This window comes from Macrobrachium rosenbergii, chromosome 13 (assembly GCF_040412425.1).
Source record: "Macrobrachium rosenbergii isolate ZJJX-2024 chromosome 13, ASM4041242v1, whole genome shotgun sequence".
Classification (NCBI taxonomy): domain Eukaryota; kingdom Metazoa; phylum Arthropoda; class Malacostraca; order Decapoda; family Palaemonidae; genus Macrobrachium; species Macrobrachium rosenbergii.
In genome coordinates this window covers 4,778,084-4,795,972 of record NC_089753.1, presented here as the reverse complement: position 1 = coordinate 4,795,972, position 17,889 = coordinate 4,778,084, and the positions used below count along the sequence as shown (strand labels likewise).

Below are 17,889 nucleotides of genomic sequence, written 5' to 3'. Positions count from 1 at the left end.
ACTTGCGGTTCAAGTCACAACAGTCCCAGCTTTACGTGGTGTTCTTAACCTTTAAAAAACTACCTTAAAGGTTCTGCATATCTCTATGCATTTCTACCATTACTCACAGAAAAAGTCTGCAATGTAAAGCTAAACTACAATTACTTAATTCTAAAATAATAACTTTGAAAACCACACACAACCCCCTTAAAATATCATGTTGAAAAGTACATCACAAGGTAAGTGAGCAACCTAAGACATGCAAATTACTGGTTACGTAGAGGTAACCACCATTTCCAAATGATATATACTCACTCAAAATAAACCTTCATGAAGATGACTCGAAAGGTTTGGTAAACCAGGTATTTAGCATAAGTAGCAAAAATAGTAACCCTTAGCAACATTTTCAAAACTGAAATCGATTAACTGTTCTCCATTCCAGAACAACAAAACTCTGACTGACTGTACATCTTTTAGAATTTCACACTGATGGTGCCCAATTAATTATAGAATTTTCACAAGACTTTCTTTATTTGCACTAGAAACATGAAGCTTACCTGTATCTAAATAGAATAGGGCAACGACGTCTATCTTTCCACATGTGATAATCGTGACAGAGTCCGGGATTCTTACAATTTTTCTCATTCTGGCACCGTACAGTCTTAAAAGTGTATATATTAACTTCTGAAAGAAGTAAATAAATATATTACTATACATCTGAAGATTTATCATACATTCAGTAAATTTGTGTGATTACTCAAACAACAAAACATAAAACTCGGGTCATTAAAAACATTCAAGAAGAAATAAAAACTAAAATTAACAACTTTCACTTTATAAATAGAAAAAAACCTCTTTTTATAGGGAAAACAATACTATGCCCTCAAGAATGTGTTGCCTTTATTGAAGGAGGAAATAATTGCCCCTTCACCATGAACCAAGGTGCTACTTTGTCTTCAACAATCACTTTACCTATCAGATCTACTGTACTGTCATCTAGATCTATGGGTACATCAATTAGATCAATAAGCAAACAGGCTAGTGATATCAACATGATGATGCCTTCTTTCAAGTCTGTCAAGGTGTGCATGTGCTACTTGAGAAATCTTGACCCTGGATGTTAATGTGGAATTACTGTAGACTGTTAATAAATCATTTGGTACTCTTGCTTCATCTCCTACATGGAAGATTCTAGTCTTGCAAGTGTGTATGCACGTGAGGCAACACTGACATGGTCTACAGCATTCTCCAAGGAATAAATGAGCATCAGCATATTATAGAACAGTCCTTCACGTAAAGTTCTCCTCAAAGAGCAAGAGTACTATCAATGGTGTCGTCTGTACTTTCTTTAATGATGAGAGTGAATGACAGAGCTCTAATTTTATGGGTTGGCTCTTGAAATTCCTCTAGTGAGAAGAAAAGAAAACTGGATGGGAAAGGGGTGGCAGTTAGTGCTTGAGGAGAGAGAAAGGAAAACCAATTATAAGAAAAATCCCCTCTGAAAATGCTTAATTTCCACCACAAATTGAAGGACAAAAATACATTTGCACAATAATTCCCATCTAATATACCATTAATCATGAATAGTTTAACTCCATGTGAAGCAGACCCAGTCACTGCACTTGAATGGTCTTGAAAGAAAGCCCAACTATGCATGCCCTGGTCAGCTTCAATGTACCTGTAAGGCACACTTCTCATTCTTGTGTGCCAGCCTCCATCTACAAGAGTGAGGATTATAACGAATGGCTTTGTAGAAAAACATGCTTCACTGTACAGCCATTCTCTGCTCTTAAAAACCAACTGATCTTAAGTATTCTGAATCACAAGTTATGAGAGAAGACTAAGCAGATGAGAAGCCTGAAGACAATAGTACACCATAATGCAAGCATAATACCATTCTGAGAGTCTGCAGAAGGGCATTGCATATTACAGAGGGTTTCTCCACATCTCACAGGTCACTGTATGAATATGGATGTCATGAAACACAAGTGGTTAAAGTCTGTGAAAGACTATTAAATCTTTATATTTTTGCTAGCTATAGGAACCCTGATTTGGATGACTCCACTTACGGCTGTTTGCTAACAAAAATGGCAGCAGTTCGCAAAGCTGACTTCAAGACTTGTTTAATTTTCACTGTTGATTATAATGTTCATCACACTGATTGGCTGAGGTCAATTACCGCCACATAAAATCATGCGTGTTGCTGCTCTAGATTTCTTGACTATTTCTGGTTGTGAGTAGTTAATAATGAACCCACACACAAATCTGGCAACCATCTTTACATTATATTCACAGATGCTATAGGGACTGTATCCTGTGGGGTAGGTTCATTGGTGGGTTCATCTGACCATTGTTTGATTAAGCTTAAATTGGAGGCAGATCCAGTTGCTCGTATACCTTTCTTTTCAAGAAAGGTATACAGTACTTGAAATCCCAACAAATTAGGATGGTATTCACCGTGGATCTTATTGAGCTCAGTTGAAGCAATATTTACGGAAGTCCAAATATCACTGAGTGTTTAAATGACCACCTTAAGACAATTACTGAGAGGAGAATTCCTACTAAAATCCTCATGTTTCATCTTAAAGGTAAGACATGGTTTAATGCTGCATGTTAGCATGCCTACCATGAAAAACATGAAGCTTATCATTTATGGAGGAACAATCAATCAGACTTTTTGTGGCATAATTTTACTGAGCACAGAAATCAAGCTCAGGTTGTCTATGACAGAGCTGCAAGAGAGTGTAAGAAAGATCTTGCTTTCCAGTGGTGATGACCAAAAGTGGTGGTCTACCCTGAAGTCTTCACCTCTGAGTTTATTCCCTCCTGTAAGATCTGATGGAACTGTTGTATATTACCCTACAAAAAGAGTAAAACTTTTGGGTCAAGTCTTTTTGAGCAAAGAATATAGTGAATCCTTCATGTTGCCTCACGCCATGCCTTCAAGAGCCTAAGTTGTGTTCATACTATAGGCCTTAACCGAATCTTTTCCAACTTTTAAAAAAATACTACAGATTTCAATGCTCTTAACCCGTAAGAGGTCAACCACGTCATATGACGTGTTGCATAAGTCGTCCCACACAGGTTATCCACATCATATGACGTTCTTAAGTTTTTAAATTTGCGTGCCTTCATAGCTCATTGTATGGATATTGTTTATGTTGGATGGGTACTTGGCAAACCTCCAGAAATGCAACAGCGCCTGAGGCTGACCCAGGGTTGCCAGATTGGGCTACAAATCACAAATGGGGCTGCTTTTTAAACCTATAGTGACCAGATTTCACAATCTGTTACTTGCTACTTTTTGGGCTACTTTTGATTTGACTTGAACTCTTTAATTCGATTTGGGCTACTTCCATTTATTTTTTATCTTAATAATAATAATAATAAACGGGGTTTGAACCCGAAGGGAAATGAAAACCCTATTTTTAGTGCCCCGGCTAAATCCCTTATCAGAGAACTTATAGCACCGGGTTGGCACATTCATTCCGGTTAACGGAAGCTCGTCACTATTGTGATAGGATATCAGGTCTCGGGGGGTCTGCACTTTGACCCCCTATCCGCCGCATTGATGAATCAATTCATGGCTAAACATATCCACTGGTTACACCTTTCCATTTGCGCTTCCGTGGCTAGTTCGAATGAATCGGGTCAAAACGCGACTACGCATCTACTGCGCATGCGCATGTTGCCAACCCAATGTAGGAATAGCTGCGCCTCCCTAAAAGGTTATACTCCCTGCAAATGAAGGGGTGGGCATAACCCAATATACTTAATGCTAACTGGGAGGGTCTGAGGCTCTCGCGGCTCCCAGACTAAAAATAGGGTTTTCATTTCCCTTTGGGTTCAAAGCCCGTTTTTTAGTCAAAGGGAGCCGCAAGAGCCTCATGCAGGTGTACCAGAGAACATTTTAAAGAGGCTTTTTATATATTTATAAAGCCGTCAAACATCATTTGACAGGGAGGATGGACTTTTAGCCACTATCCCTAACCAAAAAAGCTTTTTTGCTTCCCTTGGGTTCAAACCAAAATCTAAAATACTTTCCCTTTACAGCTGTAACAGCCCACCCTTTAATCTGTCTCCGAAGAGACTGTGTATTGGTGAAGAGCAAAAGAAATAGACTATAATAGGAAAAAATAACCTACAGGTTTTTAAAACACTTACTCACTTTAAAGGAAGAGTTCCTCTTGCCAGCCAATTCACCTTCCGGGCGTACTTATCTCTTGCCCACAACTTTGCCGAGGGATATGCACGCAGTCTGGACACCTCGTATTTGTTTTAACATAGTGTTTGACAAACACTCCATGCCCAGACCACCCCATGTACTTGGATACGTCCTCCATACTAAAGTTACCGAAAAAGGCAAGTGAGGCTGCATACTTACGGAGGTCATGTGACTTTGGATCTGACCCTGGGCATAGATCTACAATTAACTTACAAACGCTGGTTCTGAGGCTTTCTAGGCAAAGTGGGGTGCTTTCGTTTGGTACCAAAAAGAGGGGCCCTTGCGTGATATGGTTGGTGCGATCAAGGTACTTTTTCACTGTGGCCACTGGACACAGCTTCGGATTAGAGGGCAAAGAAGGGAGAACTATGGGTTTCCGTCTATGAAACGGATTCTCATTTTTAGCTAAAAAATCTCCGAATGAAAAGGTTACTTTATCCTTTCCAAAAGAACAAAACTGATCTCCTCTTTTTAGCGCATGGATCTCCGCTGATCTGGCTCCCATCGCCAGGCCCACTAAAAACAACGTTTTTTCTAACAAAAATTTCATATTATTGTCTGAATGTCTGTTCAGAGCAGCTAGGACTATATCTAGATCCCATGATAATTCACATGGTTGTTCACTCGGCCTGCGGAGAGCCATTGATTTCATCATCATTTCAAACACTTCTGAATGCACCTCTACTCCGAATCCGTACCTTAAAGGAACAGCAAGGGCCACCTTGTGATTTTTAATAGTGGAGGAAGCCAACTTTTTTACGTCAAATAAAAACACAAAGAACTCCCCCATGAAGTTATTATCGATGGTAGTTGGTTTACGGTCCCTAACAAATGAGACAAATTTGTTCCCCACTGATTGATACTGTTTGACAGATTTCTCCTTAATATTAGTGATTAGGAATTCCCTGACTTCAGGTGACCATTCCATGAAGCACAGGGATCTGAGAAAGCCCACATGTGAAGGCTTTTCGTCAGAAAGGAGGAGGCGTAGACAGTTATCCCTTGAACCTGCTGGGAAATGATAGGAAGCTGTAGTGGCTTGTGATGAAAAGTCAGCTTCTGTAGGGTTGGAAACCAAGGGCTGTTCGGCCACATTGGAGCAATCAATACTCCCCTCCCCTTGAACTCCTTGAGGAGTTGTACTACTTTCATTAATAAATTCGTTGGGGAAAACAGATAAATGTTCCCCAGCAGGTTCCAGTCCAGTGAAAGTGCATCTCAGGCCACTGCTCAAAGGTTGTGATAGGGGGTGACAAAATTCGGTAATTTGTGATTGTCGCGTGTTGCGAACAGGTCTACCTGAAGATATGGGTGATCTTGGAGGATCCCGTTGAATGACCCGCTCCCCTTCCTGGGCTTTGAATCTGGAGAGGGAGTCCGCTAGGACATTCTGAGCTCCTGCAAGGTGGGATGCTGACAGAGTCCATTTCTTCACCTAAGCTAATCTCATGATCCCCAGCACTATATGATTCAATGGCTTTGACCTTGATCCCCCACGCTTCAAGCATTGTACCACTGGCTTGTTGTCTATGAACAACTGAATGTGAGATCCCCTCTTGGGTTTCAGTCCCTTGAGTGACAGGAGCACTGCCATCATTTCTTTGATATTGATATGGCAAGATCTGAGGGCTCCCAACCACTTTCCGGACACTTTGTTCTGATCTGAGTGTCCCCCCCATCTGTCCTTCGCCAAAGCATCCATATGAATGGTCACTGAGACTGGTTTCAGGACTAGCCGGACTGAAGATTTCAGGGCCTGATTCCATGCCCACGGTTTGAGCATTGTCTTGCACCTCCTTTTCATCGGGACCTTGTGGTCTCTGAATGATTTGTTTGCCTTTAAAACGAGAATCCGGTTCAAATCCTTCAATGTCATTTTCAAGACTGGATCTACTATTGATGCGAATAGTAGTTTGCCCTGCAGCACTCCTAGGTTCCTTCTGGAAAAACTCTTGGCTTTTCTGAACCTCTTTACCTGATCTACTATTTACCTCCTGGAGGTCTCTGGTAGGGCTAGCTTTCCGCTTTCTAGACACCATTGTAGGCCTAGCCATCTGAACTTCTTTTCTGGCTTCAGCCATGCCTTTTCCCAGTTGATTAGGAACCCGAAGTCCTGCAAGGTCTGAACCACTATTCGGGACGCTTCTAGACATTCTTCTATCGATTCCGCCCAGATCAGCCAGTTGTCCAGATACGCCATGACATTCACCCCCTGCAGTCTTAGTTGTTCTAACATCACTTCGGTCAATTTCGTAAACACTCTGGGGGCTACATTGAGGCCAAATGGCATCACTTTGAATCTGTACGATTGGCGACCCAGACGGAATCCTAGATACTGGCGAAAATGAGGTTGGATTGGAATGTGCCAATATGCGTCTTTCAAGTCGATAGAAGAGGTGTAGCTGTCCTTTGGCAAGGTATGTCTTATCTGATCTATCGTCAGCATTTTGAATTTGGGACAGTTTATTGCTTTGTTGAGGACAGAGAGGTCCAGAATGACTCTCCTTTCCTGAGAGTCCCTCTTTGGAACACTGAAAAGCCTCCCCTGGAACCTGATAAAGTGGCATTTCTCTACTGTGTCCTTTATTAGCATTTTGTTCACAAATAGGATCGACTCTTTTGTGCTGCGCTGATGAAAGTATTTGTTGCGGAAGGGGCCCTTCCAATCCCAGCACAGACCTTCCGATACCACTTGATAGGCCCAAGGGGACACTTTCCAGGCTTCCTGGAACCTCTTCAGTCTGCCCCCAACCTGAAATGTCTCATTGGTTGAATTGACCTCTACCACCACCTCGTCCTCCCGTTACCTTTCTTCCCTCGAAAGGTTCCGCCTCTTCCACGACCGCCTCAAGCCTCCTGGAACTGCCTAAATTGGGATTGTTGAGATGGCAGTGCACTGCTGCTCTTCAAGGTTGGCTGAGTGCGGCATAGGGAATTGTTTCTGGGAAGAGGGACCTTGTCCTGGGTCTGGTGCAGGAAGAGCTGGTGCTTTAAAAGCCTTTTTATATTGTTGCTTCTTCCTGCGTTTTACCCCCCTTGGGTCTGCTTCCGGGTCATACCCTAGTAACTCCTCAAATCTGATACCTCGGTGGGTAGCAATATTATTCAGCCTGGTTACCAGGTCCCTAGGGAAGAAGTCACTACACATAGGGGAGGCGAAGATGAGCTCCTTTACTGGTATAGACTTCTGGTCAGCGAATTTCAGGGCTTGACGTCTAAGTTTTAATTTGGACGCCGCTCAAGCCTCCAGAAGGTGAATGAAGATTGGGCCCATGTTCCGAATTTGTAATCTTGGGAGCACTGAATCTCTTTGCTGGTCACAGCGGTATGCCTGAGATTCCATTAACGTCAAGGTTGTAATGCAGGACATTAATAGTTTCCTTGCCTCGAACTCCTGAACACACAGGGTGTCGGCAAGGTAAGGAGTGTCCATAAAAAAAGCATGAACAGGCATGGTTTGCTAGAAATTTGCCTTTCTTCATCACCTCTGTGAAGCCTGCTAATGGTTTTGTTAGATCGTCCATGGGATCTGGCAGAACTGTTCCAAAGTCCTCGAGTTCCTTTAAAGAGAACTTCGTCCCATGGGCGGCTGACTCTACCCAGTTCTTTTCCCAAGATTTGAACAGTTTATTGGCGATTGATGGGAACTTCTCACCAACTGGTACTTTCCAGGCAGGAAGGTTCCTAGCAAGAACCTGGGTGCCCAGAGCACTACCTCCCAGGTCCTGGCAGATATTAGAAAGGAAGCCCTTCGCCTGATCCTGGGTAAAAATCATGGTTTCCTCCGGTACCATATCCAGAGTCTTAGGTGTTTGGCATCGAAAGCGAAACTTACCACCTTTAAAGTGGACAAAAGGTTTTGCAAACTCTAACCTAGCTAAAGGGGTGCATACATCACTATCATAAAAGATGCCATCCACCGCTCTAGCTAGCCGTGATGCCACCACCCAGGGATTATACTGCTCTGGCTCGTCCTCCACCACTCTCAAATCTGGGAAATCATCTATATTAATGGGTGGATCTGACACTTGTGCTTGTTCCAGAGTCTGTCCCTGAGCCCCTGTATCCAAAGATTTTGCAAGTTGTAGTTGTATCAACTTGTCTAGCTTTGATTTCATTGCAGACATCCTAGCTTCTTGTGCCGCAAACTTTCTCTTAGTAGAGGCAGTTGTGCGGACTGAAACATTATCCTCATCGACGTCCATAGGAGTCGATTTACTAGGGATGCTGCCAGGAATCGGTTGATCTATTGGGGGTCGACGCTCAGCATCAGATAGATCCCTCTCATCATCCAGATTTTCAGATTCTCCCAAAGGGCCTCATCCCCCAGTATGAAGGGGGGCACCACAGTGGATGCATTAGGATCCACCACGACATCATCAGGCGAGTTCTCATAACCCCTGACTGACTGAATTCTGGCCGTGGGGAAGAGAAAATCTCTTACACCTTTGTCTGGCAAATAGCCAAGAGGACCTTTTGGGCCGATTTTGGAGAATCCTCTTACCCATGCTCTTAAGTGCTGTATATTAATATTTGCCATAGAGCCAGAAACAGTGTGATCGCCTGTACGAGCCCATGACATCCATTCAGTACATATGTCACACCCTTCCGGACTCCAGTATGCATGGTCCGTACCTTGTACACTGCAGGGAGCACACACCCCACAAAACTCATGCTGAGTCTTGATGGAGTCTATCCGTTTCTTACAGGCGGCATTAGCACACTTATTTGGCAAAGCCTATAAAAGAAAATAATACCATGAAACACCCCTAAAATGTTTAAGGAACTATGTTATATAAACCATTATATCATGAGAAAAAACAAGCATATAGTTTTTATATTCTCGAATGAGGTGACATTCATTCTACTATCTCGAATGGCTGGATTCATGCCCAGTCGACATCCCTGTTCGAGGCTGCCTCCAATGGGTGCTACGCACAGGGGAAAAAGGGAGGGGTACTCACTGGGGGAGAGCTACAACTGAAGGGCAATCTATGATCACGAACAAGGAAGTCGAATAGTATTGGGATTATGTCAGTTCTATGACAGAGCAACAGGTAAATCCATGCCATCGAGTCAAGGGTATCATAGACCAAGAATGTGGGCTACCATGTAGGCTTAGCCTAGACTAGGGGATCTAGGTATATCCAATATATGACTTCGATCGCCCCAGACGAATAACGTTGGCAAGAATCGATACCCACAACTTCATTGGTGCATGGCAACAACCTTACAGCTAATAGAACGACATATCTTTATTTGAGTTCATAACTCATTTCTATACTACACTATTCGACATAAAAGAGCTACTATTTCGAATCAATTCGACATAAAAAAGTTACTGTTTTGAATCAATTCGTCATGAGAAAAGCTACTATTTCGAAATAATTCGACTTGAGGTATCTGGTAACTCGACTGGGAGCCAGTGTATCATATGCAATTTTCGTTACGAAACGATTCTGAGTCGAGGGCTTTGACAGAGCTTCGATGGAACCTTCTAGACTGTTCCAGAAGCCCGCATCATTTTTCCACACTGATAATGGGACATACATTGGAGGTTTTACACAAAAAACTCTATCAAAATGTCCAAAATACAGTTATGTCACATAAATAACACTAAAAATAATTACCTTAAGTACCGAAAGCGGCTATCATCCGCTTCGGTAAACCTAAAAGTAGCAAAGGTTAGCCTAACTTTAGCGCTAGCATTAGCATTTGGGCTACCAATAATTTCATAACAATCAGGTTTATAAAAACTTTCCAAGCATGTTTAACAGTTCACGCTAGGGTTTTTTGACATGCTGAATCTAAAAATCCTACCCTAACCTATGCTTTTCGCCTTAACTAAGGCAGAATCCTAGCCTAAATATGGGTAGCGGTATGATGCTCCCAAGCCATCATTTCGGACATGAAAAAATATATGAAAATATTAGTTAAGCAGGACTAAATTTTGTGACTGCGGTAGGGCAGGTACTTATCTTATTCCCCGTTGACTGAGATGAAGTCTCCATGCCAAATAAAGTTGAAATCCTTCAAATTACAATGGAAAAGATTTTATCACACACACAACAAAAAGCGCGGCTAGAAAAGCATTGGGTTGGCAACATGCGCATGCGCAGTAGATGCGTAGTCGCGTTTTGACCCGATTCATTCGAACCAGCCACGGAAGCGCAAATGGAAAGGTGTAACCAGTGGAGATGCTTAGCCATGAATTGATTCATCAATGCGGCGGATAGGGGGTCAAAGTGCAGACCTCCCGAGACCTGATATCCCATCACAATAGTGACAAGCTTCCATTAACCGGAATGAATACGTGCCAACCCTGTGCTGTAAGTTCTCTGATAAGGGATTTAGCCGGGGCGCTGCCTAAGGCAGACGTAACTGCATGAGGCTCTCGTGGCTCTCTTTGACTAAAAATAATAATAATAATAATAATAATAATAATAATAATAATAATAATATTAATAATAATAATCACACCAATGGCAACACAATGCTCTAGTGATCCCCCCATCCCATCCAATTCCCCCACCCCATCCTCAACACCACCACCAAGAGGAAGACAAGCTCGTCGTCCATTTCTATGAACTGCACAGAGGAGGGCATGTATGGGTGGCCGTGTCAGAAATGGTGTAGTGCTAACCCTTATGGAGCCTTATCTTAACAAAAATCATGTATTAACTGTCGACAATTGGTATACATCTCCAGCCCTCTTTCAGCATCTTTATTCCAGGAAGACAGCAGCCTATTGATTGTGCTTGTAAGACAATAAAATGATACAAGAAACTTTTTTTTCCCATGTTAGATATCACAATGTTGGATGCACAAATACTGTTTAGCTAAAGAACCATTACAAAATGTACACTGCCAGATTTCACAATTGAAGTGATACACCAGCTGTTAGAAGATAATGCTGTTGAATGCCCCTCGCCTGGTCATCACTCTGCTGCTGGAAATCCAACCCAACTTTCTGCACGTTATTTCATTCATACGATGCCAGTGCCACCAGGTGCCAAAACACAGAGAATACAAAGGGCTTGCTATGTCTGCCGACATACAAATCGTCGACCACAGAAGAGAGAGGACACTTGCTTCCACTGTGCTTCCACTGTCGTGAATGTGATATGCCACTATGTCCGGAACCATGTTTTGAAGAATATCATACTCTTAGAAATTTGTAAAAGTGATAGAGAGAGAGAGAAAAAAAAAGTTCCTCATTGAACTGGTAGATATCGTTCTCGGCTAGCACTGTGCTGGGCCCGCGTTCGATTCTCCAACCGGCCAATGAAGAATTAGAAGTTTTTGTCTAGTGATAAAAATTCATTTCTCGTCATAATGTGGTTCAGATTTCACAATAAGCTGTAGGTCCATTTGCTAGGTAACCAATTGGTTCTTAGCCACATAAAATAAGTCAAATCCTTTGGGCCAGCCCTAGGAGAGCTGTTAATCAGTTCAGTGGTCTGGTTAAACTAAGGAATACTTAACTGATAGAGAAAAAAGAAAATGTAGTTTGTAAGTTGTATTACTGAATAAAAAATAAAATAAATTTGTTTCTAATTTAATTTTTATAAGAGAAATTTATATTATATATTGTTTGTATTAGTGAAAAAAATGGTATACTGTATTAGGGGAATTATAAGGGGGAGGTATGGAGTAAAAAAAAAAGGGGGAAAAAAAGCAAAAATGGACAACACCACCATGAGGATTATGTCTAAGGAGCCAGCACGGGGATATGCCCCTAATGCAAACTTCCGGTTTTGGAGCTTTAAATGTGGGTTGGGTGCTTTTTAAATGCTATTTTCTTTCTTCTGGGACCATTTGGCATTGATTAAGCTAAGAAAATAATTTTCAATTTTTTGTAACCTGAGGGAGTAAACCTTGTTTACAAGTCTGTAACCTCTTATAGATTAAGATCACTGTATTACTGGAAGAAGTGAAACACTGCTGCATTACCTATTAGACAAAGTCCAGCATTGTGGCCCTGTGAACATAGGCTGATTTTAATTATCCCTGTTCTATCTAAGGTTCTTGAGAACCTGCTCTCCAAATATCTTCGTAAGGTCTGTTAGAGATAATAACCTGCTACCAGCAATGCCATTTGCTTTCGTAAAGGCCTTGGTACTTGTGATGCACTCTTGTCAAAATCCCCATCTTGCAGAGTGCCCTTGGTGAGGGTACAGAGGCATAATTAGTTTAAATGTTAGTGCAGCCTTTAACTTTGTGAATCACAAAGCACTTATCTACATGCTATGATTACTGGGAATTGGTGGATCTTTCATTAATATTTTAAATGAATTTTTAATACACAGAACCCAAAAGTCATTTCAGGTGTTCTTCTAAGTATTAGCTGTGACATCAGGCAAGGTCTGGAGAACAAACTGATTGCCTACACCAATGATGCTAATCTTCTAGCTGTTGTCCCTTCTCTGCACCTTATGTCTACGGTTATAAAATCCAACAGAGATCTGGCATGTATCCAAAGTACAGTAGGGCTTAGGGAATGAAGCTTAACCCTTCCCAAAACTAAAAGTACAACATTTAGTCAATCCAGAGCACTTTTGCCTTTGCATCCTGATTTACATTAAAATGGTACAGTTTTCAATTTTATCATGAGTATCCTCTCATATGCCATCATCCAGTCAATAAGACAAATGAAATGAGGACTGAGCAATTAATATTCATTTAAGTAAGATTCACTGTAGGCGAATTCACCTCTATGACCTCTCTATCACCACTGCCTTTGGGGGAAAACCAGTTTAATCTCTTTCTTGCCCAAGTGCTGCCAGAATTCCTTAAATTCCAGGTGAGGACCCGATCACAGCTAATCGTCACCCGAGGCAGGTCAGCAGGTGGGCTGAACATGCGTTCCACCATCTTGAAACTGCAGCCATGCTGCCACGATCGCAACACCACCTAGGAAGAGGAAAAAAGTAATTCCCAAAAGTGATAAAGGGTCTTGGAGTGAGACACTAAGCCTTAGAATTGCTCAGGCGCTGCCATAGGACGGATGTCCAATCCTTGCTCTTTAACTATTTTGGTTCTGTTTCTTTTCATAGTGCAATATACCTACAGTGAGACCTGTAGTGCTTTTTAAATTCTGTGTTGTTCAATTTGCAAAGCAGCGACAAGAAGTGTAACGTAATCGTATGATATACAAGACACTGGAATCGAGTTCAGTCTAGGCATCTTCTATGCAATTCCTCAATTCCTTCATTACAGTGCCAGTTTTGGTTGAGTAACCATAAGTGTTTCAATTACAGATTAGGAGCTATTCAGCCATGGATCTGCGTATCATCTTGTGTGTGCAGTGGCTCCCACTACCTCATCTTCAATGCCCTTTGAAGTGGGAACCCCACTGTTTCCTTCAGGAAATTCCCAGTCATTTACTCTTCATCTTATTACACCAGAATTATGCCACAATTCTTCTGATGCATTTTCTTTTGTAAATATAATCAATTAAATTCCACCCCAGAGTTTACCTAATCACTCCCCTCTTGAAGTAGGCCTTCAGCCGTATTTTGTTGTTTATAATTTTAGCTGACCTCAAGGCCAGAGTCCAGATTTTTGTGGTAATTAAGGTAAGTTGCGTATCATCCCAGTACACCCCCACTGATCTAGCAAGACCTCAGCTTTAAAATGATAACAATGTAGGTGACTTTCTTTAGATTTTAGTTGTAACTAGTTGCAACTTCTGATACAAAATTGACTTTGGAGAAGCATATCCATAACAGTGTTTCCTCTTTCTCAAAAAGTTGGTATCTTGAAATGTTTTTTACTGTTTCATGATGATGCTTGTATATCTAAGTGTTTTAACTCTTTTCTCCTTGTCTGGAGTTCTGTTCTCCATTATGGACTTTTGGCACTAACTCTCATCTCAAATTCCTGGATAGAGTCATGTAATCAGTCAAGTTTATTTTCCCAACTCTACATGTTGACTTGTGGCATACATATAAAGTGAGTTTATTATGTTTGTTGCATAAATTGTACTACAATGATAAACATTATCTGCACTCCTCTTTACCAGACCTAGCTGTTTTTTGCTTGCAATTCTAAGCAGGCTGCTTCTGCTAACAGTTTGTTGTTTTATAACCTACAATTTAACATTACAACTAAAATGTGGATAGTCTGCCTAGGCCAGTTGTGGAATCTTCTGATCTCCAGATATTTAATCAAAGAGCAAATCCATTCCTGCTCCCTGCCGATGTCTCCTGAATTTCAGGTATGTCGGTTTTATTTTCTGACCATATTTATTTATCTATCACCTTTTCCTATATAATTCTTATCTCTCTCTATGCTGATTTCCCTTTGCAGCCCTCTTGGGTATATAGTCTATTGGCTCTGTCCATAAGGGTTTTCAGCTAAAGTTCAGAGAAAGAAAAGAGAGAAAATCATAAAGAGTTGCCAAGAGTAAAGGATTAGCAATGGAAGAACATGACCATAGACAGCATGCAGATCACATAAATGAGGTCATGAAAAACAAATGAGTTATGAAAATTAAGCTATAAATCCAAACACTGGGAAACTTTCAGTCATTCAACTCTATGAATCTGAAATCAGTAACTCGGAGTGGCTGGACAGCAAGATAAAAGAGATCCAGAAAATGAAATTAAGAGTACAAGCATCCAATGGTGAAATATTTCATACCACAGGTATGAAATATTTGTCAGAGAAGTTGTCCAGCATGATAGAAGAAAAATCAGCACTGGAGATGAAGTGGGTACTGCCTTGACCCAGAGGAATGCTGCAAACACCCTTTGGTAATGCCTTAGAGCATATGTGGTACTCTGATGACACTAACCCCTTTTGGGGGAAATGGGGAAGTCATCCTGAATATGAGGATGAGTGGCCCAGATCAACCCAACCAGCAGTGCAAGACCAGCCACAACAATAACTGCAACCCCCCCCCCACAATGTGTCTGCTCTAAGAACACCAGAAGACTCCAGAACTATACCTCAAAAGCCAAGGAGGACAGCACTCAAACCTTCAATGCCTTGATTATAAGTTGCAAGAGGTCTGTTGAGAAACATCTAAAGACAGATAAACAGTTATTTGATTTCACTTTCAAGCTGCACTTGTACATATACAGCATTCAGTATACAGGTGACTTACAATACAATTACTTTGGATGTCCTGTTTGATGAAAATTTTGGGTGGACAGGCTACAGTGATGACCTCGAATGACACTTTTTGCTTTCCAAGGTGCCATATATAAAGGACTTTGACAACGGAAAAATATATTTCTGGGGGAAGACCTGTGTCACCCAGTGAAATGGTTCCAATAGCACACATTTCTAGGTATAAATATTGCTAAATATACCAGAGAAAAAGCTATCCATAATGCCAGGGTTACTACCCCTGGATCGATCACCACAATGGTGTCGGTATGCACTAAGGGGTGAGTGGTAGCCACTATCACAGATGCTTCGCCCAACAGATTTCTCCATTCTCAAAGCCCCCAACATGGGTGGGCCGTCCCAACCATTACCTTCCGCTTGCTGCCACCTACCACTCACACCCGCCATCTTCATCCCAAAATTAGCACCCACCAAGCTTGGTATGCTATCCGGGTGGGAAAGGAAGTATAGGGATGGGTCACTGGGTGATACAGGTCTTCCCCCAGAAATAGATTTTTCCGTTGTCAAAATCCTTTTTCTGGGCTCGACCTGTGTCACCCAGTGAAATAGTAACAGAGAATCAGCCATACAATAGCTTGGTGGTACCACCTAAAGGAATACCTCAATGGAACTAAATAAAACTAAGAGAACAATACTGAGTTTTAATAACCCCAAATTATAGAGTTCAAAATATAATTAAAAAACTATAAGGCACATAGCCTAAAAATACTAAATAACCAACACCAAGATACTTATAGCTAAACAGATTATGACTTAAAAACAGGATCTCAATGTTACAGGCAGGAGTCAGGCTGTGAAGCAGACCTGACCTAAAAGGCTAGAAGCAGGGTAAGCAAGCGAGGCAGGTAGGCGAGAGAAAATACCAATAGGTAATTTAATCAAGAATTACATTACAACAAGGATAAACAAGTTATATACTAGTCTTGAGCTGGGCCAGGAGGAACAATACCTCCTGCAGCTACAGTGGAATATTTAAGAGCCTCTAAGAACTGAAGATAGTGGTGTTTAAATACTGTTGGTGATTTCAAGCCCGTATACTTTTTAAGGTCATCAAAATTCATATTGTGAAAATAATTAGCTCAGGTGGCTACCGCTTGAATATCATGTACCAGGTACTGAATCCGGGTTAGCCTGTTTAATAAAATAAAGAATTTGTTGCCTGATGGCCTTTAAGGAAATGGTACCTCCATTTTCCCCTAACAAAAAGAGGGCCTGAAGTTCTTTTAGAAGTTCTATTTAAATAAGCTTTTAAAGTGTTAACTGGACATAAAGATAGATCCTGTGGAAGGGAATAATCTTCCAAGGAAACCATCTATTTTGTGGATCCTCATTCTTTGCTAGAAATCTGGGATCCGGAGACAACAGAACTTCTCCTGACGGGAGGAAATCAACATGATTCGGTTCTCTAGAGAGACCAGATAGTTCAGAAATTCTAGCCCCTGAGGCTAGACTTACTAAAATTAACGTCTTCCTTAACAGACTTCGGTATGTACATAATTCGTTATCAGTGTCTGATGGCAATTTAAGTATGTCATTTAAGAACCAGGAAACCGTGTGTGGGACGGATTGCTGGTCTAAAAAGGCGACACATGCTTTAGGAATTGTGAAAAATATGAGTCTGTAAGGTTAATATTAAAGCCAAGTAAAAATATTTTCCTTAAAGCAGATTTTGTTGTAGTAATAGTACTAGCGGCAAGACCTTTCTCAAATAATGATCTGAAGAAAGAGATTGCTACATTCGTGGTCATTTTCTGAGCTTCAGATTCCCTTAGAAATAATGCTAATTTTTTAACTGCAGAGTCATATTGTCTAAGTGTAGATACCCTCTTATCTGATTCTATGAACAGTGTGTTAAGAGGGTCAATGTTAGCGTCTTTCTGAGCTGCAAACTTCATGAAGTCCATAAAGCTAGGGCACTCAGAATTCTTGAGGAAGCTGACACAGTCCGTGTTTGCACTACTTGTGTCAATCTTGGATTGGGAATCTGTTTGTGCCGGAGCTTCAACTCCAGTAGAAGAGGAAACCAACTGCTCTTCAGCCAGTTGGGTGCCACAAGAACTACTTGACCTTTGAATGATCTGAGTTTGTGTAAAACTTTCATCAGCAGGTTTACTGGTGGAAACAGATAGATCCTTTGCCATCTGTTCCAGTCGATTGACATCGCATCTATGGAATGAGCTAGAGGGTCTAGATTGGGAGCAACGTAACACGGAAGCTTGTGGTTGCTCTCTGTGGCAAACAGGTCTACCTGGAGACCCGGTACCTGAAGACAAATCCACTCGAACGATGTCTTGTCCAAGGACCATTCCGACTCCAGCGGAGTTGTCCTGGATAGAGAATCTGCAATGACATTTCGAACACCTGCCAGGTGGGTAGCTGACAGGTGCCAAAGATGTTTCCTTGCCAGAGAGAAAATTGCAATCATTACTTGATTGATATGGCTTGACTTGGAGCCCCCTCTGTTTAGGCAATGTACAACTACTGCACTGTCCAGCACCAGTCTGATGTGAATCTGCCTGGCTGGACGTAGTTTCTTTAATGTTAGAAAA

The 17,889-nt window shown here is 41.5% G+C and overlaps 1 protein-coding gene across 1 annotated transcript in view; it reads right to left on the bottom strand.

Moving 5' to 3' along the window:
- The window catches only part of LOC136844863 (uncharacterized), a 484,772-nt gene that overhangs the window by 163,684 nt on the left and 303,199 nt on the right, over positions 1-17,889 (bottom strand). Inside the window, exon 11 of the mRNA XM_067114107.1 lies at positions 537-663. Coding sequence (XP_066970208.1) covers positions 537-663 — 127 coding nt within the window. The remainder of the gene's footprint in view (positions 1-536; positions 664-17,889) is intronic.